This window comes from Notothenia coriiceps, unplaced genomic scaffold (assembly GCF_000735185.1).
Source record: "Notothenia coriiceps isolate Sejong01 unplaced genomic scaffold, NC01 NC01_scaffold00034611, whole genome shotgun sequence".
NCBI lineage: Eukaryota > Metazoa > Chordata > Actinopteri > Perciformes > Nototheniidae > Notothenia > Notothenia coriiceps.
In genome coordinates, this window is record NW_011367312.1 from 5,572 (window position 1) to 32,560 (window position 26,989).

The following is a 26,989-nucleotide window of genomic DNA, read 5'->3' on the forward strand; positions in this document are numbered from 1 at the left end:
AGCTCAATCAAAGTAGGATTTGCCTCCCTCGTGACTCCGACAGGACTCCGATGTCTTTGTCAGTCTTCGTCTGGCTGAAGCTGAAGCTGACGCTCCAGGAAAGAGCCACCTAAGATGGACACCTGATTGCTGAGTTCTCAAAGCTGTGGGGGCACGCCCCTCTACTTAGTTAACTCTCTTCAGCTGGTGGGCGACTGCAGTGTTCCTGCCTATTGTAATGCAGGGTTGAGGCGCGTGACCCACTGAGACCTGTCTTACAGGTTGAGTTGAGTAGATCTGAGATTTAAAATCTCTCAGAAATCGCCGTTTTAGCTACAATAACTTCAGAACAATTATACAGAGTAGAATAAATGAAACAGAGAAGTTTATCTGGATAAGCATAAATAAAGTAAACATGAGTGAACACATGGACCTCAGCTTGTCTCATTGCAATGTTTTGGAAAAAGGATCATAATCCGAGCATTACTCATTGGTTATAACGGATGTTATCAAGCAGGGCCGCCCCTCCCTACAGGCCGATCATTCAGGCTGCATGGAGCCTCACATTGCGCAGGGGGCCTCGCGCAGGGGGCCTCGGCTTATGAGCTCGGCTTGTGCGCAGTTCTCCGCGCAGTTATCCGCGTAGTTCTCAATGATATCAGTTTTTGAGCATTTAATAAGCATTTTTTGTCTTGACTATATTACAACTATATTATAAGAAAATAATATAGTATTTATATTATTGAATTGATTATGATTATTATTAGTAGAAGTAGTTTATTTGCATTAATTATATTAAAAACTGCTCTGGAGATGTTGTCATTTCTCCACAAAAGCGAGTTACAGGAACAGTACCCAAATCTCTGGATTGCCCTCCGCATTATAGTAACCCTTCCTGTTACAGTTGCGTCTGCTGAGAGAAGCTTTTCCAAACTGAAGCTTATGAAGACGTACCTCCGGTCGTCAATGGCACAAGAACGCTTAAGTGGCCTGGCTATCATAAGCATCAACGCACAGTTGGCACAGCAGCTGTCATACGATGACCTTGTCGATGACTTTGCATCCAGGAAATGCCGACGTATTCACCTGTAAACGCATATTGAACGACATACATGCACATTTACCATTAACCTTACTGTATAAAAAAGTAACTGTGTTGATGATAATAATAATAATAATAATAATAAACAGAATTATATTTGCAAAGTACTTTGTTTCCAAAAAAAAAGTTTCACTCCTATCGGTGGGGGGGTCTCATCTTACAATGTCGCTGGGGCCCCAAGTTGTCAGGGACGGCCCTGTTATCAAGCCTTCCATTAAAGAGAACATCTTACATATTCAGGCTCTTCAGAATATATGGAAGCCCTTTATTATTATGTTTAAGATTTGGATTGAACTGACGATCAAATGGATGACTAATTGTCGTATGCAGTTTCCGAGCTTGTATACTTGTTATATCCGTGTTTTCTTATACAGATGTAGCATGTTTGTTTTTGTTAATTTCTTAAGCTAGACATTCCTGACGAAAAATAGTGTAAAATTTAAAATTAAAAAAAACTTTTTCATTTGCTGTGTTATGTAAGCTACTGTAACTTGTGGTCACACCACTCTTATCCTGTTATATGCAATCTATGACCTCCCACCAGGCCAATGGCTGCCATTCCCGAGGATTTTCAGGATATGATGTCACACCCATTGAGAGCTAAACACACTGCTTTGTGATTGAGGTCCATTCAGCGCTGGGATCCTGGGACATGCTGAGTGACAGGTGTCATGTTTTGCCTCATTGGCTTCATTGCCAGTTCTTACACTCACAGTCAACATGTCACATTTGGGGTTACTGGCAAAAGATGCATTGCCATTGTGTTGTTATACAGTTGAAAGCAAGTACTGCCTATGAAAACATTCTTGAAGGCGAGTGGCCTAATATTTGAAAAGGACATCGATATCGTATGAATCTGCAAAACAAGCAAGATGTTCTTTGAGTGTTTTCAATGTTGGCAATTAGTAAAATGTCAGAATATAGAAGTGGTGGAAAGTTACTAAGTACATTGACTCAAGTACTGTACTTAAGTACCATTTTTACTCCACAAAATGTAGTTACTGGCTACTTTGCAGGTTTTGATTTATAATACATAATATAAATCTATGAAGTATTATAGGTTAAGCTACCCAGCAATATATCAAGTAATTTAAATGACCCCCACCTTTACAAAGTGCAACATTGATATTAAAGCATTGATAATTATAATACAAAATTAAGCTCAGCGCAAGTTCTTTCAGGAAGACTGGTTCCCATGCTCTCATTCACAATTCTCCCTCACTCACTCGCCCCTTTTCTCAATAAAGCGAAGGCGCAACCTACCCCAGCTAAACCAATCGGCTGCGTCACTCATATTCCCCACAGCCAATCACAGCACACCTGGCAAAACGTTTGAATATGTCGAAACTGTTGAAGTCCAAGGTAATGTCTCCACAATCCATATATTGAAGAGGCTGGAAACTCTATTTTCTGAAAAGTTGATGACCACAGAGGAAGCCTAGCATAGTTCTTCCCACAAGTTCATACTGTATATAGACGAAAAGTGAAAGCACCAGTATATCACTCGTTTTCTGGAGAATACCCAAAAAGCTGTGTCCATGCAGAATAAGATGAGAAAATCTATTAACGTGTGGATATTTGGAGATGCAAAGGATATTCTGACCAAATTTAAGTAGATTCATTTTCTCATGCTCGACATTTAACTCATTGTAGATGTATACAGAGAGTACTTTCTTGTGAGATGTGTGTAAATATGTCTTTTTGTGCACAACAAACAAATACAATTTACATTATATATATATATTTATTGGAACAGTTACAGGTTTTAATTGATGCATCTACAAGACCAACATTCACAAACCTCCTTTAACTGACTACTGAAGGATCAGAGTAAATTCAGACAGGTTGTTTCCTCGGCAACCTGAAGGTGAAGACTACAAATCTTTCAGTTCAGATGGCGATGATGGCTTTCCACCCAGGAGGAGGAGGTGGAGGGGGTTTATGCGCCTTGTGCCCTGGGGCGGGTGACGATCTGCCACCACAGAGGGGGGAGGTCTCCATCTATGCGGGCGGGGGGGAGGGCTTCAGTCTTGGGGCCGCCGTCTTCAGCCTCGAGCTGCAACTGGGTGATCTAGAACAGACAGGAGCAAAGAAAAGTTTATAAACTGGTGAAAACGTTTAAATTATTTCAACGTTGACCTCAATTGTTGGTGACCTTTCGACGCATAACCAATCAGATAACAGCCGTTATAAGAGGCCCAGGAAAATGGGGAAGGTAACTATAGAAACAAAGTTTTTAAAGTATTGACAAATCGACTGGATAAAAGAGACTTGGATGATGCTACACGAGCTGTGTGAGAGTTTGTAAACTAATGTTTTGATATCAAATGAACAAATGGTCATTTTAGGGATCACATTTTGGAAAAATAAGTGGGAACTACTGAAATATTGATTTCACTTCTTGTCTGAAGGTGAGCTGAAATGTGCCTGGGGGAGGGTTAACTGTGTGTGAGCAGCCCACCTCTTTGTCCCAGCTCTCCAGCCTCAGTTTCTTCCACTGCTCTCTCTTAGAGAAGTAGTCTGGGTACGCAGCCTTCTCTGAGGGGTGCCAGTGTTCCAGAACCCACTCAGGGAGCTACAGGGACAAAGCAGAGATCAACACTTTGATCATGTCACATCAGGTTTGTCTGTTTTTTCCCCGCTATACTTTCAATTTCCAATATTTGATACAATTCTTCCATACTAGCCAACAATTATTTTGAGGATTCAAAAGATAAAGTTCACTCTTGATAGGCGAAGTCTTTTCAAAATCTGAATTGATAAGAATTGCAGATCTGTTTAAGGTAGATGTAGATACAATCCAGTTGCACTCCCCTTACATCTCCAGCAGAGGGCGGTAACATTGGACAGACACTTTCCCCACATCTTACATTTTTTTTGTTTTTTGTTTTACATTCTCAAATTATTATAAATAAACCTGTCCCAACGTAGGCAATAACTCTAGAGCCATACACACATTTTCTTAGTAATGTAAGAGAAATGATTGAACAAGATGTCCTGGTCGCAGGCCTCACCTTGTAGCACTCGTATCTCTCGTAGGACGTCCCTCCGGGGGAGTCGGGGAAAATGTAGGGGGAGGGGTGCTGTTTTGTCCAGAACTCCTCCTCTCCTGTCTTCAGCAGCATGGTGGCCTTCACCAGGTCCTTCTCTGCTATGTTGTCATCGAAGCGACCCCGTAGAATGCAGGCATGGAACCGGTAATCGTGTCTAAAACACAAAAAAATCAACACAACAATTCCATTTGAATATCGCAGTAAAAGGCATCTCTCCCTTACACAAATAAAAACACAATGCATGTTTATTTTTTCCTCTCAAGAGAAGCTCTACACTGGTTCCAGCATTATCTTGCACTGTAACATCAATATGTGAACATATAGAATATCAAATTAGTTTAGATTCCTCTGCAATGTACAGTTGGAAAGGGAATTTTAACGACCACAATAACAGTATTTTAATCCAACAACAATATTGCAGAACAATACCCAACATGTGTTTGCATTTGAGCACATAGATAACAAGAAATACTTATCAAAAAACTTAAATATTAATCATATCTTTAAGCTTTAAATTATAGTTACTATCCTCAAAGGTTCGGTATGTTTAGGGTCTCATTTAGTTTTTCGGACAAAAAGGTCAGTTTTAAGGGTTAAATATTGTGTAACTTCTTACAGATATTTAAGGTTGTAAATTGACTACATATAGAGCAAATGTAGGAACTACTATATGTTTAAGAAAGAGAAGCCTTAATACTTTATATAGTGCAGTATGATAAAATAACATAACATTTATCAACAAGAGAACATTTGTAATTATCAAAAGATGTGCTACTACTATAATAAGGTTGCTTAATTAATTACTTTAAAATGATAAGACACAGAAGAGTCATGTATTTAGAACTGAAATACAATTCCTAACCTATAATATTTGTATTGATATTAGGCCTGTGTATTATGATTTGTAGTTACAGCTATTTGTTTGACTGAGAGTCAAGCCATTAGGTTTCCTTTGCTAGCTCGACCCTTTTCAAAGTACAGATTAATAACTGCTCCTTGATCTATTTCATGGTTTTAATAAACAGTCACATTTCAGGGATATATTCTTGTTTTGATGCAGAGTGGGTTAGTTGGTGAAGGGTGAATATATTTTGCAGGAGGACGGCCAGAGGAGGAATGAGTGACCTGACTAGCAGTTAGCTTAGCTGTTAGCTTAGCAGCACAGCAAACAGACTCCCCGCGCCCTGCCTGTTTGTTGCATTTTTCCCCACAGAGCTTCAACGAAGGCAGCTCCTCTTACCTGTTGTCGCTCCACGACTCAAGGTGTCTTAGTGATTTCTTGTAAAGCCGCAACACCTTTTGGTGGTGAGTAAGAAAGGCAGAGGCCATGTTTACCGTCCCCTGTCACCTTCCCAGCAAGCGGCGCGGGGGATTGTGGGATTTCTTCTGTGGACTGTATGACCGTAAACTCGTGGGAAATGCGCAACAGTTCTTCTTATCTTGACACCTTCTTGCTCTGGAATAAATACAAGTAATACCACAGTGTGGAAATACTCCGCTTCGAGTTAAAGTCCTTCTCTCAAAATCATGTTTATTTGATTTTATAAGCCTAACCCTTTTCCGTAAATTAACTAATATTGGCACCTAATGTAGTGGAGTGCAAAACTGCAACATTTCCTGTTGTAGAAATACAAAGATAATGTAGCATAAAATGAAAAAAACTGGAATAATTTTTACTACACAGTACTTAAGCAAATCAATTAAATTAGATTGTATCACTGGTATCAAGATGTTTACATAAATCTTACTATTTCAGAAATGCAACCCCTGTTACAGTTATTACGGTATGTAGCATGGGATTGCTGCTGAGAGCTGCATGTGTGCTTCTCTTCAGGAGGAGAGCTCTTACAACCATGGCTCAGCACAAATTCATTGGTGAGACACTTGTGTTTAATGAAAATATTAATACAACAGTGAGAAGGTCAATAACTGAGTGTCAGTGTGTGTAAGTGAATGGTGTAAGAAGACAAGCCTGCATGTGATAGTTAGCATGATGCTAGTTTGAGTTAGCCCTGCTGAAAATGACAACACAGCACTCTAAAAGTGTGCAGCTGTGTGTGGAAACTTCAGATGGATTTTTTTAACTCCTGGTGACAGTTTATACTGCATTACTGATGCTTTTACCTTTATCAGTTGTTATTATTACGTTGGGATTAAAGTAAAGAATGCACCATTATGTCATTTACACCTTTTTATTTCACTCTTTTACATACTTTCCCCTTTAATTCTCAAGTGTATTGTATGTTTCAATGTTGAAGGCTGGGACTGAAGATTTGCATTGCCCACAACTATTCTGTAGCTAATGTGCCTATGACAATAAGGTATTTGAATCTTAAATATTGAATCCAGGTAGTGTCATGAAGGTTGATGTGGAACATTTAGATTTTACCTGTTAGATTCAACCGCTTAACCGTATCTCTCATTGTTGTATTTCACTAAGTACACTACCAATGACAATGAAGAAATGATAACAACACGATTGACATTAAGAACCTTCCCTCTCCAGATATTGGTGTGAACCTGACAGATCCCATGTTCAGAGGACTCTACAGAGGGAAGCAGAAACATGACGGTGAGCAACTCATTCACTTTTCACCTGTGTGCTGTTGAGAGCAGAACATCTGAGACATGTTGTGATTTTTTTGACAGATGACTTCAATCAGATCATTGACAGAGCGGTCACAACCGGAGTCAAAAAGGTAAGCCATGTCATCAACACTTTAACATAACTATTACAGTTGTTGCAGCACAAGCAGCCTTTCTTCAGGGATTAGAATGCTGGTCGTCTTCTCTGTCCACCTCTTTAGTCAAAACTAAAATATTTTGACAAATATTAAATCGATTGTCATATAATCTAGACCCTCCAGAAAAACGCGGGCCAAAATCCTTAATTATGCGGGCTAAAATCATTGATTATGCGGGCTAATTTTAGCCCGCATAATCAATGATTTTAGCCCGCATAATTAAGGATTTTGGCCCGCGTTTTTCTGGAGGGTCTAGATTATATGACAATCGATTTAATATTTGTCNGAGAGCCAAAGTATTGGCTGAAATAAGGGGAAGAATAAAGATTTGAAGTACTATAGTGGAATGCTGTAAACAGCATTCGCACTAATTAGATAGACATCGTGAGGTATTTATTTTCGGTACAGTTTATGTTGAAACCGTTAGAGAGAGTAGCACACTTGTTAGCCTGTTCCATTCTTCTTCGTTTTCCGAAGCCGTGGCTTGGAAGCATACTTGCTTCGTCTCTGAAGGAAGTGACTTGGAAGTACGCGATACCAAGCCGGTATCCTCGCGATTGAGAAACACCCACTGAGAGGAAATACTCAGAGCTTTGTACCCATGATGCATCTGCTGACTTTAGTATTTTAGTCCTAAAATGAGTCAAGAGTTAGGAACATCAACATAAATGACCCTCTGCCGATGACTCGTAAGAGGAAATATGCACACATTCTACACACAAGTGTAATAGCTAACCTGGATAGTGTGCACCGGAGGCCAACTTAGCTTTAGACTCAACTGAGTCTGTTACATTTACAGGTGTCAGTATTAGTTAGGTCATATAATCATCAAGTGCTGAATGTGAAATGAACTTCCTAATAGGTTACCATCTTAGAGTTTATGAGTCAACTCCCGACAGAATGTGCTAGTTGTAGAGGACCACACCCCTTTTCCATTGTTGATGCAGTTACCACAGCAGCCACCTGATGTTACCAAAGAGCCACATGTTTTACTCATTACTCCTCCTTTACTTATTACTCCTCCTTTACTTGGTACAGGTGTGGCCTACTATACGCCTTTATGGGCCTGCCAATTTTCATTCAAAATCTCCAGCCATTAATTAGCACTCCTCAAGAAGAGAGGAGGGACCCATCATTGAAACACCTGCTGAGTGAGAGAAGACTTAACCCGAATGCACGTGCACACGATGTTCAGAAAGTAGTGTACATCGATATCGGTTAATATGGGGGCGGGGAAATATGGGCGCGTGCCTCGTACCTGTGACTTCTCATTCATTCCCACTTATAGCAGCTGTCAACTTGTTTATTTCTTACCTTGTACAATGGCTATGGACTCGAAACTCTGGAGCTCCTTCAGTAAACAGGTCCTCTCCGTCGGATGGAGGTGGTAGATAAAATCTTTGGCTATCTTGGGGGAGTTGAGCGGCTCCCTCGGCTCGTTTCTCCCGTGTGTTCCCATCCAGCAGCTCGGTGTGTGCGTCCCAGTCCCCGGCAGCCTCGGCGGCACTGCCTGCCTCAGTCCTGTCGGCAACTTCTGTGCCACCAGAGGGAAGGCTTTCTGTAGGCAAAGCTTTAGCATTATGGCGAAATAAATAAATGACTACTACTACAAGTCTGTTAAATGTACTCCTCTTTGTGCGCCGAGCTTCGTCGTCGTCTCCCCGCTCCAGCAGGGCTGCGCTCGGGCAGAAGTTGTTTCTTCGGTCCTAGTAACGCTAGCTGCTAAAGAGAGAGAAACCGGTGACTTTTGAAGTCCGTTTCACTAAAACTCAGGGTAACTTCCAAACAGCCGTGCATGTCTTCTTTTCGTGCTGTCAGCCGACCAACCCGTCTCATGGTCTTTAGACTCAGCGGTCAGGAGTTTGGCAGATGAAGTTGAAGCTAAAGCAGAAGCACAACTAAGCAGCATCAAGTCAGCAGAATAAAACAACTTCCGGAAGGAGCTTTCAAAATAAAACGAGTTGCTTCCGGTCAAACCTTCAGCGTTAAATACACTGGAAAGAATGTTGCAACATGAGTCTGCTTTAAAGAAAAGGCATAATACAAGACTGTAACTTCCCTTTGCGGTCAGGACAATGATTTATAAGCCAAACCATACAAAGCACTTAACTTATATACATTTGTGATGTACAGTGGGGCAAAAAAGTATTTAGTCAGCCACCAACTGTGCAAGTTCTCCCACTTAAAAAGATGAGAGGCCCGTAATTTTCATCCTAGGTATACCTCAACTATGAGAGACAAAATGAGAAAAAAATACAGAAAAATACAGAAAATCACATTGTCTGATTTTTAAAGAGCTTAACCCTCCTATTGCCGTCGTCGTCGTCGTCCCCCCTTACTTTGGTGTTCGCGGTCTTGTTTTAACTGCTATTACATTAACACAAAAACCATTAATCATCACCAAATTTCATTTAACACCCTTTCAAACTGTAAATATTGTATCAGACTACTGGTATACATGAAAAACTGCAGTAAATATACAAAGAATAGACACTGAACATGTATTGCGTGTGCCAGGTGTGATCCATTTGGGGGGGGGCACATAAGAGCGGGAAATGTGTCAAATTGTTCTGTGTGTTTGTGTGTGCAAGCCAGGTGCGATTCACATGGGAGGATTGGGCACATAAGGGGGATGGAACACATCTAGTGTGTGCGTGTGCGTTTGTGTGTGTTTATATGGTTACTAATTCCTTTTCTTTATGGCGGTCATATTTGACCGTGAACACCATGGGTGTTACAAAGTTGACTAAATCATCCAAAATTCAATGAAAGTGGTGATCAGCAATTTGCTATGTTCAAATGTCTACTGTGAAGGATATCATAAAGCCTTAATGCAATCGAATGTAAAACAAAAAAGTTATGATTGATGAAAGTAGTACATCGGTCAGATTTGACCCGAAGACAACAGGAGGGTTAATAAATAAAACATTGTGCAATGACGCCATCTGCTGGTTCAATCAGTCAACTGCATCTACACACAGAAAGCTGGACTCATGTGTAAAGTGGATGATTGCAATGCATTATTGCATTATAATTACATTATCTTTTGTGTCACATGAGTACTAGAAAGTCCTTTATGGGAGATGTCAGTGATATCTGAGAGACAGTCCAAACGCAATATCAAAGATGATTTTATTTACATAAAACTCTTTTTAAAACAAAAGGCAAAAAGAAACAGCTTTTACCTTTTGAAAAAGCTTTCAGAACAATCAAACTAATAATCAAAGTCCTTCATTGCTGAAACCGGTCAAAAAGCACAGCTTTCTAATCAAATTTGCATCTCTTTCGCATCGTCAACAAGAAGTTCACGGATTCCTTGCAGCTTCTCTTCTGCCAGCAGTAATTACAACAGTAATGAACACGAGTTTATAGTCAAACTCTTAAAGACGTTCAGGCTGTGGAAGTCTAAACAATGTCATACTCTGAGGAAATGTGCTTGAAAGTGATTTAACACAAATTCACAATGAAGACCTCTGACGTCGCTGTACTGTCAAAAAGGTGAAAACATGGCTCTTAAATATTTTCTGCTTCTTTCTTTCTTTCATTCCAGTAGTTCAAGATTTGTATTCAGTGTTCAGTAGGACATCTGCTGCTGGAAAACAAGTGAGGGATTGCTTCTTGTTGGACAGAAGGATAAAGCTCCTGTCCATCTGTACCAGTGATTTACTGAATAACATGGGAACATAAATGACTTCTGGTGTTACAACATGGCTGAAAACGGACACCTAAAACAAACCACGGTACTTTGTTCCTCGTGAAACCAGTACTTCATGGTAGACAAACCAAGTGGCATCTTTTCATACTGTATTTGTGTCAATTACAATAAGCAAAGATACATAATCATTTGCATTCTTCTTCCAAACTATGTCTGGGTTTGAAACAAGAACGTAACCAAATGAAATACTGATTTGTGTGAAGAGAAATGTGGAAATGTGCATTATTGAAAGAAAAATAAGTCTTCTCTTTTCCTAAGGGAGAACGTGTGCACATGTTTTATTATATGTACAATAACGTACACAATTGTAAGTGAGGTCGCACAATAGACCAGTAGGAAGTAATGATAGAGGTATATCAGTGATTACAGTAGCAAGTCACTTCTTCTTTTTTTCTTTTGAATCAAACACCTCTCAGTTTGTCTGTGGGTTGATAGAAAACCGCTTCACTCTCCTGCCTTCATTTTCTCTCTGGACACGAACACACTGTTTCAGTTAGGAAAGACACACACACGTGGAACAGCTGTGTAACACCCTTGAGATGTGATCCATCTGTAAGTCAGGCTTTGAGAGCACATGTTTAGTTAGTAAGACAAATATTTCGGGATCAACTGTGCTGTCGAGGCACTTTTCACCCTCCGTCTGAAACCACAGCCCTGTCTGCTCTGTTTGGTTAATTTGCCAGATCTTTTGTGATTGGTCAATCACAGATGTTACGCTCTTTAGCCTATCCCATACAATATGTTGGAGCGCCAGCCTATAGATGTGCAAGCGTTACTTAGTGATGTCATTTTGTTACGGAGTGTGTGGGAGGGAAACTCCATCTGGAGGGAACACAGGGATTGTAGCCTCTGCTGACCATTTCAATGCACACACACACACACACATTACAGGAAAGGGAACAACTCCAGTAAGCATCAAAGGGACTCTTTAAAAGATATTATTTGGCACGATTAAAAAAAAAAAACTTAGAGAAAATAATATCAGCACGTTTGAAACAGAAACTTTGCTTTAACGCTCAAAATTCCTCTTTCTACAAACTCCTAAAACATGACTTACAGATGAATAAACCCTGAATCTGTTTTGCAGTTCCACAGTTGTTGTGGTTAAGCTAACACACTCCAGTGTTTCCCCTTCACTGCACTCTCAGGGACCATGAACTGCATCTTTAAGACATCACACACACACACACACACACACACACACACACACACACACACACACACACACACACACACACACACACACACACACACACACACACACACACACACACACACACACACACACACACACACACACACACACACACACACACACACACACACACACTTTCCATGAGCCCTTATCGAGTCAAACCCAAATCAAAAAGAGACTAACGAGGAAACGGAGAATGATATCCCTGACATTTTTGGGGAACAAATTAAGATAGTGTTTTATAATTATTTTTTAACTTAAATATAATAAAGATATATGTATATTTCTCTCTATAGATCTCTTGCTGTCAGTCCTCGGTGGAGTCTGTGTCGTCGTTGATATAGTCTTCTTCTATGTGTGCGTTGCCGTTTTGCGTCCCCCACTCGTCCTCGTCGTACTCTATGCTGTCGTTGTCCTCCAGCAGCTCGTTGTCCGGCTCCCCCGCAGCCTGCCCCCCCGCTGCCCCTCCCTCCCCCGGCAGCTCTGCGTCCTCTTGTCCGTGCTGGCCCCCCCCCCTCTGCCTCAGCAGCGACGTCCTGCGGCGCTGCGTAGCCCCCGTTGTTGTTGGAGAACGCCGCTCTGTCCCGGCTCTCGTCCTCCACGTACACCCTCTGGTGGCACATGGGGCACGTGTCCTGGATGTAGAGCCACTTCCTCAGGCACAGCGCGTGGAAGTAGTGGTGGCAGGGAGTGATGCGTGCCGAGGTGGCGAACTCCTGGTAGCAGATGGCGCACACGTCCTCGATGTCCCTCAGCTGGTCGCCGCGCATCTCCGGCAGCGAGTTGATCTTCTTGACGGCCGTGCGGCGGTTGATGAAGGTCTTCCAGCCGTTCTTGGCCTGCAGGTAGATGTTGAAGTAGGCGTGTAGGCACATCATGCAGGCGCGGATCTTGCTGCCCGACTCGAACATCATGGTGTAGGCGCCGTTGCCAAACATGATGACGCCAAACAGGAACTCGATGATGTTGCCCGAGGAGCGAACGTAGTACACGTAGTCGTCCAGCTTCTCCCACAGGACGTTGGAGAAGCCGTCCACCATGAAGAGGCTGTAGACGGTCAGGGACACCACCACCTGCAGGGAAAATAGAAACATTTTCATATTTTACATTTAGTAATTCCTCTTTCAGATAACTACACAAACAGAAACAAAGTTTTCTGCTCTTATAATAATAATAAATGGGATTTATATAGCGCTTTTCTAGACCCGAAGACGCTTTACATAATGAGTCAGGTCGACAAACAAAATAAGAACAAAAACACAAACAAAAACAAAAACAAAACAAAAACAGAAAAGCAGTCAGGAGGATGTTGGTTCAGAGGGGGGAGGGGCGGGTTTAAGGATAAGCAGAGTTGAAGAGGTGGGTTTTGAGACGGGACTGGAACAGGGTGAGGGAATCAGACTCACAGAGGTCTTGGGGGAGGGAGTTCCAGAGCTTCGGGGCTGCCACAGAGAAGGCTCTGTCCCCGAAGCTCCGGAGTTTGGCCTTGGGGATTGAGAGCAAACCGGCTGAGGTGGATCTGAGGGACTGGGGTGGTTGGTAGAGGATGAGGAGGTCAGTGAGGTAGGGGGGGGCCAGATGGTGGAGGGCTTTATAACCTTATAACCTTATAACCTTATCTGCCTTCATCTGTAATCTACAAATTAACCATCACTATCTTCAAGTTATTTATATTTTTAAAAAGGGCTAGAAATGATTTGAGTATTTTCAGTTTCAAAAGGGAAAAGACGGGGGGGGGGGAAGTGGGTGAAGTTCAATCTTTTATCACAGATGATTACATGGCTTATTAGAATAGTGGATTGTGATTGATACATTTGGACATTCAGAGGTTTGGAGAGCAGACTGCTAATAAGGACGCTCTGACTGAGGGCCTACGTCGTGCGGTCGTGTCAATCCGCAGAAAGAAGCCGCTGATTTGAACTTTAGCAGCGGTCAGACAAACATGTTTGTTTTCTGTCTGATACTCCATCAGCAAACACTGTGGACTACTTTTTGAATATTCATCTTTATATATTGAGGGTACATAACATTTGAGATTGTTAGACAGCTTAATATTGTCCTTTAAAGAAAAGAAAAACATAAAGAGGTTTAAAGCCACAGAGCGCTGGAATAAAGTGAGATCACCAGGAGAAGACAGACCGAAGGAAACACTGACGGGAACACGCTATGAGACCTTACAGTTCACACACTGAACCTCACAGACTGATGAGACTAATAGTAGGTGTTCTGTGTGTCACTTTTTAAACTAAAGTAGCAGCAGATTCTCCCACTCACCTTGAGGCAGAGCTCCACGCAGAAGGCGGTGACGGCGAACAGCCAGGTGTTGAGGGCGTAGTGGTGCCACAGGGCGTAGCTGAGCACCACCGGGAGCACGAAGAGCGCAGAGGACACCAGCAGGACGGGGAAATGGCGGCGGAACGAGGAGACGTGGGAGGCGCTGAGGGACATCAGGACGGGGTCCGTCATGCCGTGGATGAAGTGCAGGATGGCGGTCAGCAGAAGGCACATGTTCCGACTCAGGCGCACCTGCAAATCAGAGCCAGAGGGTCTCGTCATTGATACAAAATGTTAAATGATTTCCTCTACTTTCACACACAGGATGATTTCCACATCATCAGATGGAAGTTCACTTTAATACTGCTCCTGAAACAAAAACTACATTTTACAACACTGTATTTAAACGTATCATGATAACATTTATATATACCCTCCCTCAATACACATTTGACTCAATAGAGCTTGAACACACCATAATCAAAGTCAATAGAACCTGCTCTGTTATTTAACCAAGGAGTGCGATGCCAACCCTCTGCTATTATCTAGCAGGGGGCAAAAGGGGTGTGCCCAGGACGTGTCCATAGTGAGGACACTGCGTCTTTTAGGATTCTACAGCAAAGCCAGATCTATGTTTGAAGCATCTGTGATTCCGAGGCAAAAGTGATGTGAAAGACTTGTTCCTGGAGTTTCGTTCAGGGGCCTGTCCGTGCACATCCAACTATATATAAATACGCAAACGGGCAGAGAAAATGGAAACATTTGGGTAGCTTGATTACTTCTATTTTTGTCTTATGCTTCCCTGTGCTGTAGCAAAGCCAATAATGTTGCACTTTCAAAATGTTGGCATCGACTTGGTACCGAAGTGTCATATTTGTGACATACCTACTTCAGAAAGGTTCACCTAGTTTTGCCAATAGGACATTTAAATAAGACTACAAATACAATGTTGAGCGAGCGTGAACCACAATATCAGTAAAGGTCAAATCGTAATAAACCAACTGAAAGGATTGACTCATTTCCCCTACCAGGCGTTCGTCAGGGTCCAGGCTGCTGAGGCCGGTCTGCAGGGCGAGGATGAAGAACAGAACAGGAGCTACGAAGCCTAAACGCTTGTCCTCCTCCTCCGTCGAGCCTGAGGGTCAACATGAGACAACATTTGCATTCCAGGACCTTTCTTATGAGCAGCAGATACATCAGATAGTCAACGTTTGTAAACGACACACACTCAGCCGTACCTATGAAGGCCAGGATGCTGAGGCCGAGGTAGTGTGCCACAGAGGAGATGACAGCGCTCATCCCCAGCACGGTGAGCGTGGAGTCACAGCCGGAGATGATCAGGTTACTGGTCAGATCCCAGAACACATCCCAGCTCAGCAGGTAACCCTGGCAACAGAGAGGTCACACAAGGAAGCATTTCAGCATCACCTAGAACTCCCGTGACTCTTTGTATTCAGATTATGCAGGCTTTTGTGGGCGACGATATAATATGGGGTTCCATGAAGGCAGCACTCCTGATCTTAGTACCAGATGTAATCGTCCCAGGGGAAAGCCATTTGCTTGGATTTACACATTTTGGTGCAGAGTACAGACATTGTTACTTTCATATTTTGCATATCTGCAATAAGAACAGGGTCACTGCAGTGTTCGAGTAATTAACAAAATGGGTTTAATGGGCTTTTTAAATAAAAAATGAATGTAAGTTATTTACGGTCATAATCGTCAAAGAATGATTTAAAAACAGTAGGGGCCACTCGACTTATAGTAATGCATTAAATCTAGAGCTGGTCTTTCAAAAAAAGGAAAATGTGTATATATTTCTCTAAATATCGCCAGCAATTAATAAACCAATTCTCAGACAAAACTAAAAGTACGTTTTGTTTGTATTCCTGTTTGTTGAATCAAATGTTTTTTTAATTGTCTAATTATTATTATTTTTTTTTTTTCATTATCATTTTGGGGCCAAATCAAATGATAGTAGCCATCTGTAAATGGACTGCACTTATATAACGCTTTATCCAGTCTTTACGAGCCCTCAAAGCGCTTTACATACTACAAATCAGCATTCACCCCTTCACACCTCATTCAGACAGCAGTGCCCCTCGCTCTAGGAACCAACATTCATACACATTCAAACACCATTGGCCAAGCCGTCGGGAGCAACTGATGAAGTACTGATTAAGCCCAAGGACACATGGACGTGTTGACTGCACAGGCTGGGATCAAACCGACAACCTTCTGGTTGAAAGACGACGCACTCCCTCGCAGCCAGCCGCCCCCGTCTACCTGAGCACAGTTTATCACAAACTGCTAGCTGGACAGCTGTGAGTACTACAAATAGCCACGTTTGTTGTTTACATAAAAAAATAGACAAGTTTCTTGTTTACATTCATTATGATATGTTTCCGTTCAAGATGGTAACTTCAGGGGGAGTGGTTTTGAATGTAAACCTGAAACAATTGTCTGTCAGCTTTTTGACTTAGACACTTTTGGAGCTACAGTAGTGCTGCTAGCTCCTCTCATAGAAAAAGGGTTTGTAACTAATACTGAGTATTTAGTTGGAGCATTTGAAAATCTACCATACTCTAGCTTCCCACGATTAAACACCCGAGGTCTAAGTCCAACAATAGCTTTTCTAGCGGAATTCATTGAGTGTTTTAAGACCGGCAGATATGAGTTTTAAAGCAGACTGAATGGTTCTGGTCTCACCTGTGAGTCGGAGCCTCCGTCTGTCAGACTGCCTGTAGCGTCTCCGCTCTCCCTCCTCACGGCCCGCACCACGTACACCAGGATCAGCGCCTGGGCCGTGACCCGGGTCAGCCAGAACACCCGCAGCACGTCTGGGAATCTGATCCTTTTCCAGGTGTCCTCCAGCAGCAGCTGCAGCCCGTAGATCCGGTACATGTGGCGCACCAGCAGGTAGACGTACCGGCACGAGTAGTAAAACCATTTCAGCCTCATGGCCAGGCACACGGCCGTGTTGAGCGCCAGCGCCAGGCCCGAGAACACGGCCACCAGCTGCCGCACGTCCACGGGCAGCTCGATCATCAGCCCCCACAGAGGGATCATGATGTCCAGCACCACCAGAGCAGCGAACACCGACTGGAGGTTGAGAAGGAACACGTAGCCCACTCCAAAAACAAGCTGGATGCCAGCCATGCCCAGCCACAACGTCGGCCCGTTTCTAGGCACCAGTCTGAAGCCCAGAGCCGCTTTGTAGTAGGCGCTGTAGAAGTCTATGTGAGAGGTGGCGTAGTAGTTGATGAGCACCGCTGCCATGCCGAGGAGCACAGCAAAGAAGAGGGTGTAGAACTTGAACAAGGCTTTCTGAGAGAGCAGCAGCACCATGCTGGAGATGAGGATACCTGAGACACAGCAGAGAGGCGAGGGTTAGGGCTGCACAATTCATACAAATCACAACAAATGTTGGTAAAGGCAACATTTATGAAAATATCTCAATGAAGTATTGTGGTGCTGCAGATATATCCCAGCCTATACATGGTATTCTATATTATTTTAAGATAATGCTTCAAACATAATAATTCTCTGTAAAATATCAAAACATTTCGCAACTGAAGTATCAGGTAAAAATGGACGTGATGGAACTACTTCCTGTCACACATAGGAAAATGAACTGAAGACTTCTGCCGACTGTAGCTTGTAATGTTTGATATGAAACGTGCTAAAGCTGTCTGCAAAAACAGGTGAAGGATGTAAACATGGTTCTTATAGAGAGAATGGCATGAGTGCCAGAAACACAAATGAGATTAGCAGGAGAACAATCGGCTTTCAGAGCAATAATCCTGACAGGTCAAAGATACAACAAGCAGCAGGGCAAAGTGAAGCAAACTGAGACAAATAGTCATAAGATATTTCTGCCCTATTCTGTTCATTTTCAGGTTCATATCAGTATGTAGTGTCTCTACTGTGACATGTCTCCATGCTTTAATGTTCAGAAAGCTCTTTACAGCACCTCTTTTCACCCTCTGTCTGAAACCAGAGCCCAGTCTGCTCCGATTGGTTAGCTGGCCGGCTCTGTTGTGATTGGTCAACGACTAAGAGATGTCCCGCCACTTAGCCTATCAGTTTCAATGTGTTGGCCAATAGCAGCGATGTGATGTCACTATGTTACGGAAGTAAACAAAGGACTACTATTGAGGTGAAGTCCCTGTGGAGGGAACACAGGGCCTTTGAAGAGGCATAGACATTTATCAAAACCCTTAACATGGATACCAGGTGCACTTGTGAAAAATGACCTGAGATGAAAAAAGGAAGCACACAAAAATAAATGGATTGAATGAGGCTGAGTGTGAAAGGAATGCCTTCAACAATACACATAAGAGTGTGTAGCATCAACTATGTACTGTTTGTTTTTCCCTTATCTTCGTCATGCATGACCGTCATGACATGTTTTTTTTCTAACATACATCAGCACAGTTCTTGAAGGGGACGGGAGGAACCGGTCAGACGGTCCTTGGCATTTCTATTTGTATCTTGGCAATGCAGTAACAAGTTATATCAAATGATACAATTATTTTCTGTTCACGACGCAAGTTACAGAGTTTAAACTTGTTTTGGTTTTCTAATGAATACACTTTTACTATTTACTTGTGTACCTCAAGGCCTCTACATAAAGCCGTTTTGAGCTGTAACAAAACAGTTGGGGTCTCAGCAGATACAAACTAAGATATTAAACTGAACACAGCAAAACTATACTCACGTCATCTGAAAACTGAGTAGCAGCAACAGAACAACAATGGTTTACTCTTTGCTCTCATCTTTAGGTCAGTTTACTGGCTATCACTGTCCTCCTTATATCCCACTGCTTGTGTTCCACTTTGACCTTAGTTCCCTTCCAACATGAACCTGTCTGAGGAGCACAGAGACAGAGTTAACCGTGAACCAGCTTTCAGAGTTCAATGACTACATTGACTCAGGGCAGTGAACTTTGTGGATGTCTTCATTGGAATTTATAATACTTTTCTTTTATTTCATCGCTATTTCCCAAAGTCTAGTTTAGATAGTTAGTCTTTGTTTGTGTGCATGTAACAAACATCAAAAGATTGTGGGCTGAGGTAACATGATCTTGTTGGTTGACTTGAACCTTATGTAGCCCCTTGCCCTTCTAAACCCTGAGTGTTAACACCAAAAGGACTCCATGGAGCCTACGCTGTTCAAAGGTCTTCTAACTGTACAAATGGACAGTTACATAACGTGGTAGATGTTTGTCTGGGAACAGTGTTCTCTGCTAATGAGTCTCTGATAAATAACTGAATAGATTTGAGTTTGGTACTGTTAGTCAGACAAAACAAGACATTTAAGCAGGTCAACTTGGGCTTTTGGAAACTGTCATGGGCCTTTTTGACTATTTTACGGACTAAACAATTATTCAGGAATGGAATAAAGATAATCTTTGGTTGCAGCCCTAGTGGTTTTTGCAATATCATTTTTGCTATTATCCCAGATGCCTACACCAAGTCCTACACAGCACTGATCCCTTAACAGGGGTATATGAAAGATTGTTAAGAAGCTCAGAAATATTTAATGAACCTACTTGAAATAGTACGCTCAGCTAAAGGTAATTGGTAAACTATTGTAAAAGCTTAATTAAACAGATAATCAGTGAAGTATTCAACTAAAAGCGATTGATTATTGGTTCACAAAAACTACCTAACCTAAAAAGATCAGATTCGTTTTAGCTAGGGTAACTTATTAATTGGCAACTGGGTGTACATAGTAAACTAATCGATACTTTATTGTCAAGTTTCTGCCATTACAAGAAGTAGTTGTAGAACATCATATATTTGACCATATTGGCAAACGTATGAGTTGCAGCAATATCCACTTTGGTGTAATCGTGAGTGTAAAAAACACCCAGTTTTAAATGAGTTTAGATTATATTTGCAACATGACAGGCGGTGTTGATAAGGGGGGAAGGGTAGTTTATCTGACAGGCTGTAGGGGGACACCTGCCAACAAGGTTAAGAAACTCAACTTCACAGAGTCCAGCCCCTGGTTCTGATAAGATAAGAGTTCAGGTCAAGGTTACAGGGATAAAAAAGTGTTTTTTTAAAGTCAGGTGCTAGGCTTCCTAATGTCCCTCAGAGTTAGGCTACTTGAAGGACCACCGCTGGATTCCGGCGTCGACACAGAATTTGACACGACACCTGAGATTACACATACCTGAAGTTAGCGGTTAGCTCACCTTATAGCGAATATTGAGCATCAACTTAGACTGAATTACATTTGAGGTTAACTATTTTAGCACCATGTGGGAAATGGCAGGCTTTTATTGATGTTATAGCCGGTGGTTAAGTCGGCTTTAGTCGGTGTGACAGTTGACATAGCTCCACACTGATGACAGGCTAAGTTAGCTTAGCTGTCAGTTAGCTTAGCTGTTGTTGACACTATATGGAGGCTCCTGTTCTGGACTTTCAAATACTCACCAATGACTTTGACCAACACCTTCCCCATCGCCCCGGCCCATCCCGAACCTGGGTCGTAATAAGAGTTAAAAATGGCGTCGATAATAAAGATACAGGGAACTCGCAGAGCCACATCAAGTACCGCTAAGGCCTGCTGGCCTAGCCGGACTTGAGTGGACGCCATGCAGGTTCAGTGGAGGGCGAACAGTCCTGAGGAGCTCCGGCTATCCATGTAACATTAAACTAAATTAAGGTCCTCCTGCAGCCGCCTCTAGTCTTCGGTTTCGCTTTCCCTGTTGTTTAGGCGTTTAGGCGATAGCTTGTAACCTGCTGACGTCCGCCATGTCCTCCCAGCTAAACCTCCTGTTGCAGCTGCTTCTTCTTCTGTTTAATGTGTGGCTGCTCCCATCAGGAGAGTTATGGCTCCAACAGTTACACTTCAGACTCCTGCCACAATCCCGTCTCGTCAGTTATCGTTTAAAATATTAGAATCATTCTTGAATGACAATTTGGTTGCTTTGGGAACACCGCAGAAGTTGCCAGGCTGTTGGTTCCGACGTAACGTGACGTAACTTCCTGCGTCAGTGGGTGTGGCAGCTGACGTAACTTTAAAAACAATCGTTTACATTTTTGAAAATCTGTAATATAACATATTAAAAACAAAAAAAGACTTTGTCCTACACAAAGGGATGTTGCATTTGTTGTTTTAAAAACATGTTCAATTTAATCTGTTGCAATGCTGTTATTTTAGTTGTATTTATTTAATTATAAAACCCTTTATAATTCCCATTTTGTGCATAGTTCTTCTAATTACAGGAACATTGAGGCTGACCTTATACTCGTGCTTGTTGTGCTTTATGGCCAACAATGGAAACAAATAACTAAAAGAGGTACATGAAACACACAAAAATAACCAATTGTAAACACATTCAGGGAAAACCCGTTTTTTATTTTAGACTAAGACAAGAAACTATTTGAAAATTCAAAATTGGCAAAGGGAGAGTTTATCAACCATTCTTACACACACACACACACACACACACACACACACACACACACACACGTCTCCTGATTGTGTCCATCCTCAGCTGGAGCTGAAGAACACTCTGATGGTGTTGTTGTAGATGGTGTTGGACAGCTCCAGAGGGTCCTCCTCCCTCGCTGCTGCCATCACCTCCAGCACTTGTCTGACAAATACAAATAGTGAAACCTCCTCAATTTACAGTTATTGCTAAAGTGATTTAAAAGCATTGATCTCTGCTCGCTTGCGAACTGGTCAATTTCTTTTTATTGGAATTGTCCCTCTTTCTTCATTACAACATTACTCACATGATGTGACAGGGCTCATTCCTGTCCTTCAGACAGTGTCCTGCCTCCCATTTCTTCTTTGTGGGAAATGTAGTTTTTACGTGTTTGGAGCCTGCATGAGTGTTCTTTACGCCGCACCATGGAGCATCTGGGAGTAGGACGGTGTCAAAGCATAAATGAATGGAATAGTTTGATTACCAACCTTACAACAGCAATATGATACACTACATATCTAGAATGTTAGTTTATTTTCTATAATGCTGCAGTAAAAACACAGCATGGTGGATGTTTAAAACTGATATAAATGATGTGATGTTGCAAAACAACAATAATACTGGTTCTATTTCACTTGAGAATTGAACAGTAACATGTGGCTTTATGCTACTGTATTTAGCTTTATTTGAAGATTCAAGAATATGATTCAAAGACCTTCTTTGACACAATAAACCCGCTTTATCTCACCTGTTTCTATCATGAGTCTCTCAGTGGGGATAGACTTCATGGCTTCAATATTGGCCTCTGTTTTCAAGGAACTAAAAATAAAATAAACAATAAACAGATTTCAAGTTGCACTATTGTTAATATGTATCTTCAAATAATAAAATGGTGTTTGATTTGTTTAAAACAGAGGTTTTGCTGTGTAATCCACAAAGCTGAAAAGTGTTTTTATCTTCAGTATTTCATATTCAATATCAGGACTCTGTATTGTCCATGTTATTGATGAGAGTTAAAATGTTACATTGACAAAGGTTTAACAAAGAACTCTCAAAAATGCATATTGTAGGAGTTGTGCTTCCACATTAAAACATCTCCCTTCACTAGAGATTGAATTACATATTTCTCCTCCATAACAGTAAGCAGCTGCAGATTTCCCAGCTTTAAGGCAATAGTCTGCTTTGGCACTCATCAGATATTGGGTGTATTAGACCTGTGTAGCTGAGCCCAGATGAGGTTAAGGTTGTCTGATTCAGCGGAAAACAAACTCCTCTCACCATCCATTTATTCCAATGTAGAGGTCCAGGTCGATGAGGGCAGCAGCGTCCTCTGCTGTCCCGTCAAATGAGTGGACCTGAGAGGAGAGAGTAGGTAGCTGGACACTCATATTCCAATTGACAACTTATTCATTTCATTTTGATGATTGCATTTGTATTTATCATGATTATTGCATTTGTTTTAACATTTTAAAGCAACTGGTTTATGATAAAGATAATTACCGTAATTTTCGGACTATAAGGCGCACCTGAATATAAGCCGCAGCAGCGGCATACCACTCTCGGTTCCACTTTTGCTTTTGCGCGCTACCTGTCTCACTCTTTTCCGGCCTCCAGCTTTTCCTGCTGGAACCCACCGCTTAAAGGTGGGGGTCCGCGGACCGGCCATAGAGCCCATAGAGTTAAAGGTGTTGGCCGTTAGCTGTAAAAATCCATAGATTAGCCGCACCGTTATATAAACCGCAGCGTCGAAAAATAGGGAAAAAGGCGCGGCTTATAGTCCGAAAAGTACGATAGTATCGTTACCCAAAAAGATAGCTTGATAAAAATAAAGAACAGTGTCCTCACCACTCCTCCAACACATCTGTCCCGATTCTTCTTCATGATTTCTGTCAAAGCAAAGACAAATGGACGGTAAGGTGATTGTGTAAAGAGTCCCTCTCATGCAGCAGACCTCCTGGAGCAGAAACCCACCGATGAACTCCTGGTGGGAGTTTCTGCAGTGCAGGAACATGGGAAGCCTGCTCTCCTCTGCCAGCTCAAACTGCTTCTCAAAGTATCTGTTACACATCAAGAAGAGAGGGCTTTCTTTCAGGGCTGTACTTATTGTTATCATGTGGAGAATGGACAGTAACAATGCTTTATTTATTTCCAATTAGCGCTAAAACAGTTGAAATATCAAGGAGTTTATCAACAAAAGATGAATAGACAAATGTTGATGAGTGATTCATAATGTATCAAACTAAAAGGCCAACTTGTGGAGTTCCCAGCTTCCTTGATGTGAGGATTTGCTGCTTTTGAGTTGTATATCTAATTGCTTCACCTTTATATGTGTTTTTCTCTGCTGCTCGGACAAAACAACACATGTTAAGATGTCTCTGTGGTCTGGGAATTTGCAGTGGACATGTTCCTTATACTTTTTTTGACAAACAATTAAGAAACAAATAATGAATAGACAAGATGTTGAGGAAAATAACCATTAAGTGCATTTCTAAGTTTAACAAGCCTTTCTGTCCATGCTTGGAAGGCATCAGAACATCTGCAATTGTAGGAAGCACTGGATATATTTGAAACCTCCAAAATCGTTGGAATTCATTTGAAAATGTTAGTTTAATTTAAAATTGTTAGAAGGAGAAATCTTAATTTCCAAGTTTCTGATGAAACTTCTCAGTGACAAAACCCAAAACTATTGATGAGGCATCACAACTGCCAGAAAGTATACTTTAAATGCCAAAACGGCACATGCAAAGAGTGAAAGTTAATATGCAAATAAAACAAATAACCTTACTTTAGTTGAGTCTCTTTTGGGCAAAACTCCAACCTGTCAAAATCTGGAAAAAGGAAAAAAAGACAATCGGGTATCAACATATAACTAAACAAAAGAAATACCTTTTGATACGACCCACACATCTTACTCCCACACTTGGGACACTAAAGCATAATATGTCAAGTTTTGCCAAAAGTGGTTTCTTAATCAAAACAATGGAAAGACAGAATGTGGTGGCATTGGGAAGTAACATGGGATCGTCATAGTTTGTCCTTTCGTCAGCCTCCTCCTTTTAGAAATCCTTCACTATTCATCATTCAGGAAGTGTTTACCAGGAGTTATTCTCAGAGTCAAGAAAACTGGTAAAAACACTGAATAAATTAGTTTCACGTAAAAAAAGATGTGTTTATCGGATGCAGTTTGGCAGAACACAGACTTATTGAAGAGGCTGCTAGCCGAGTTGCTCACATAGTTTTTGCTCACGTTCAAATGTAAAAGTGTGGCTTATAACTGGATCAAAAGTACATTCATTACAGCTTCTGGCAGACAGCCACGTCACCACCAGATAAAATGGACTAACTAACAAATGTATCTGGGTTGTGGATATTGGATAAGATATGTCTCGTTTAGATATATTGATGCATTCATTTTACATATTATACCTTTAATAATGAATTATTAAATATAAAATATGTATTCCAATAACATGTTGACACTCATAGTAGTATAGAAAAGCAAGGAGCCATAAGTAACTAATTTATTGAGGATAGAAATGTGAATCATTTCATTACTGTGTTGCATCTTATTGTGTTATATTACAAACACTGTCAGCAGCTCACACCTAGTCCACACTCTCCGATGGCCACCACCTTCCCTCTGTGTGAGGCCAGCTCCCTCAGCCCTGAGAAGTATTCCGACTCTCCGTTCTGCTCAAACTCAGAGCAGCGGGTGGGATGGCAGCCCACCGTGCAGCAGAACTCATCTGTAATAACAATGGAAAAAGAAAAATGCTAAATACAAAGAGATATAGAAGAAGAGTCCGATTTTGCTCATTCATCATTGTTATCATCACCTCTGGTCTCCGCTAGTTTCAGGGCCTCCTTGCTGTCTTCAAGGTTTCCTCCTGTGATCATAAACTGTAACAAAGCACCAGGTTTTACAGAAATGATGAGATAAAAATATAATTTTAAAATGGGTTGTACATGTGTACCACAACAATTATTCAAATGTAGTGCAGGCATTCAAGTTTTGGTGAAAGATTATTAGACCCTCCAGAAAAACGCGATTCTGCGATCGCAGAATTTCCCGCATAATCAGCAAAATGCCGCAGATTTTTAAAAGTCCGCATATTTATCAAAAGGCCGCATAATCCCCGCATTTTTCCACACAAAGTTGAGAAAAAAAATAAAAAAGTTAACTCGTCTTGACGAGTAGTGATGATGACGCAACGTCATCAGCCCGCGCATCACAGAAGGCAAACACCGTCGTGTGAAGGTGTGGAATTCACACACCAAGATGAACAAATCGAATCCATCACATTTACCCACGAACATTTCAGCTAAAGACCGGGCAAAGCAGTACCCCAATGTCTTGTACGAAAGTGGGGGGAAACTGTTCTGTACCCCGTGCAACTGTGTGTTGGAGCATAAAAGGAAATCGACTGTGAATACCCACTTCGATTCGCTCAAACATTCAAAAATGGTTTCTGCTGCGGACAAGAAAGCCAAGCAACTCACGCTCACAGAGGCTTCAACCTCCAAAACCCTTTCGAGGGTTGCAAGAAACGAGGTGAGTAGCCTACAATATTGAAGCTGGTCAGATAACGAACGAGTAAATGAAAACAGAATGAAGAGGAGGTAGGTGTGTGTGTGTGTGTGTGTGTGTTTCTGTGATGTAGCTTGCTTCTAGTATGCTTGTTTATCATAGCAACTCTTTAAAAGTGCTCCCTTTCATTCGGTAGTAGCCTAGTAACAGGGTGCGGGAGAATAATCACCTTTTTTCCGCTTCCCGCATATTTCACAACTGTTCGCATATTTCGCAACTTTCCGCATATTTCGCAACTTTCCGCATATTACGCAACTTCCCGCAATTTTCCCACATAAAATCACATAAAAACCCCGCATTTTTATCGCATAATCAAGGATTTTAGCCCGCATAATCAATGATTTTAGCCCGCATAATTAAGGATTTTGGCCCGCGTTTTTCTGGAGAGGGTCTTATCTTCGTCCGTTAGGATATACCTCTGCATGACGTGACTTCATGTTAAGCGGTGATACCAGAACTCAAAGTCACAAGCCTTAATGAAACGACGCATCTAAAACTAACGTCAAGACTGCTCGACTTAAAACGGAGATAGAAGGACGCCGCCGGGGCGGGGTAGTTAAGTGTCCCGCATGATCGAACTTTATTACGTGCGAGAGCATTGTGCGAGCTGGTGAGCTGTGTTTTACCATTTTCTGATGTTCATTCATTGACTGCTGTGTAAGCACCTGGCAGATGACGAACGGCGCAGGGCACAGGTCACGCGGCACCTGGACATATACGTGCTAGCCTTACCCGTTGTGAAATTTGAGCCTACACATAAGATGCAGCCGCAAGTGATTGTATCTTCAACTAGTCGGGTGTTTTCTTATCTAATTATTTAGTGTGGGATATACTACTTATTACCACTATTTATTTGTATAACTTCTGGTGAATTACATGATATTTTATTACG

At 41.7% G+C, this 26,989-nt stretch overlaps 3 protein-coding genes and 1 long non-coding RNA gene across 5 annotated transcripts; 1 reads left to right on the forward strand and 3 right to left on the reverse strand.

Annotated features, from left to right (window-relative positions):
• Positions 1–2,805: 2,805 nt before the first annotated feature.
• Positions 2,806–5,513, reverse strand: ndufb9 (NADH:ubiquinone oxidoreductase subunit B9). The gene is made up of 4 exons (XM_010790829.1): positions 5,375–5,513; positions 4,096–4,288; positions 3,543–3,656; positions 2,806–3,152 (listed from the first exon to the last, which is right to left on the reverse strand). The coding sequence occupies exons 1-4, from the start codon at positions 5,461–5,463 to the stop codon at positions 3,021–3,023; spliced, it is 528 nt and encodes a 175-aa protein (XP_010789131.1). The 5' UTR covers positions 5,464–5,513; the 3' UTR covers positions 2,806–3,020.
• Positions 5,514–5,924: 411 nt separating this feature from the next.
• Positions 5,925–6,837, forward strand: LOC104962390 (uncharacterized). The gene is made up of 3 exons (XR_800196.1): positions 5,925–6,009; positions 6,641–6,706; positions 6,784–6,837. It is a non-coding gene; the product is annotated as an uncharacterized lncRNA (long non-coding RNA).
• Positions 6,838–11,859: 5,022 nt separating this feature from the next.
• rnf139 (ring finger protein 139) lies at positions 11,860–21,041 on the reverse strand. Of its 2 annotated transcripts, none has more exons than XM_010790830.1 (6): positions 20,509–21,041; positions 16,772–17,427; positions 15,301–15,448; positions 15,091–15,197; positions 14,063–14,314; positions 11,860–12,861 (listed from the first exon to the last, which is right to left on the reverse strand). In XM_010790830.1, exons 1-6 carry the CDS (start codon positions 20,669–20,671, stop codon positions 12,079–12,081), a joined length of 2,109 nt encoding a protein of 702 aa, XP_010789132.1. In that variant the 5' UTR covers positions 20,672–21,041; the 3' UTR covers positions 11,860–12,078. The 2 variants fall into 2 exon arrangements, with proteins under 2 accessions (XP_010789132.1, XP_010789133.1); XM_010790831.1 differs by lacking the exon at positions 20,509–21,041 and adding an exon at positions 18,783–18,857.
• Positions 21,042–21,426: 385 nt separating this feature from the next.
• tatdn1 (TatD DNase domain containing 1) lies at positions 21,427–25,406 on the reverse strand. Its single transcript, XM_010790832.1, has 9 exons — positions 25,346–25,406; positions 25,115–25,255; positions 24,295–24,337; positions 23,481–23,566; positions 23,355–23,395; positions 22,788–22,864; positions 22,258–22,328; positions 21,817–21,943; positions 21,427–21,674 (listed from the first exon to the last, which is right to left on the reverse strand). Exons 1-9 carry the CDS (start codon positions 25,404–25,406, stop codon positions 21,572–21,574), a joined length of 750 nt encoding a protein of 249 aa, XP_010789134.1. The 3' UTR covers positions 21,427–21,571.
• Positions 25,407–26,989: the final 1,583 nt, after the last annotated feature.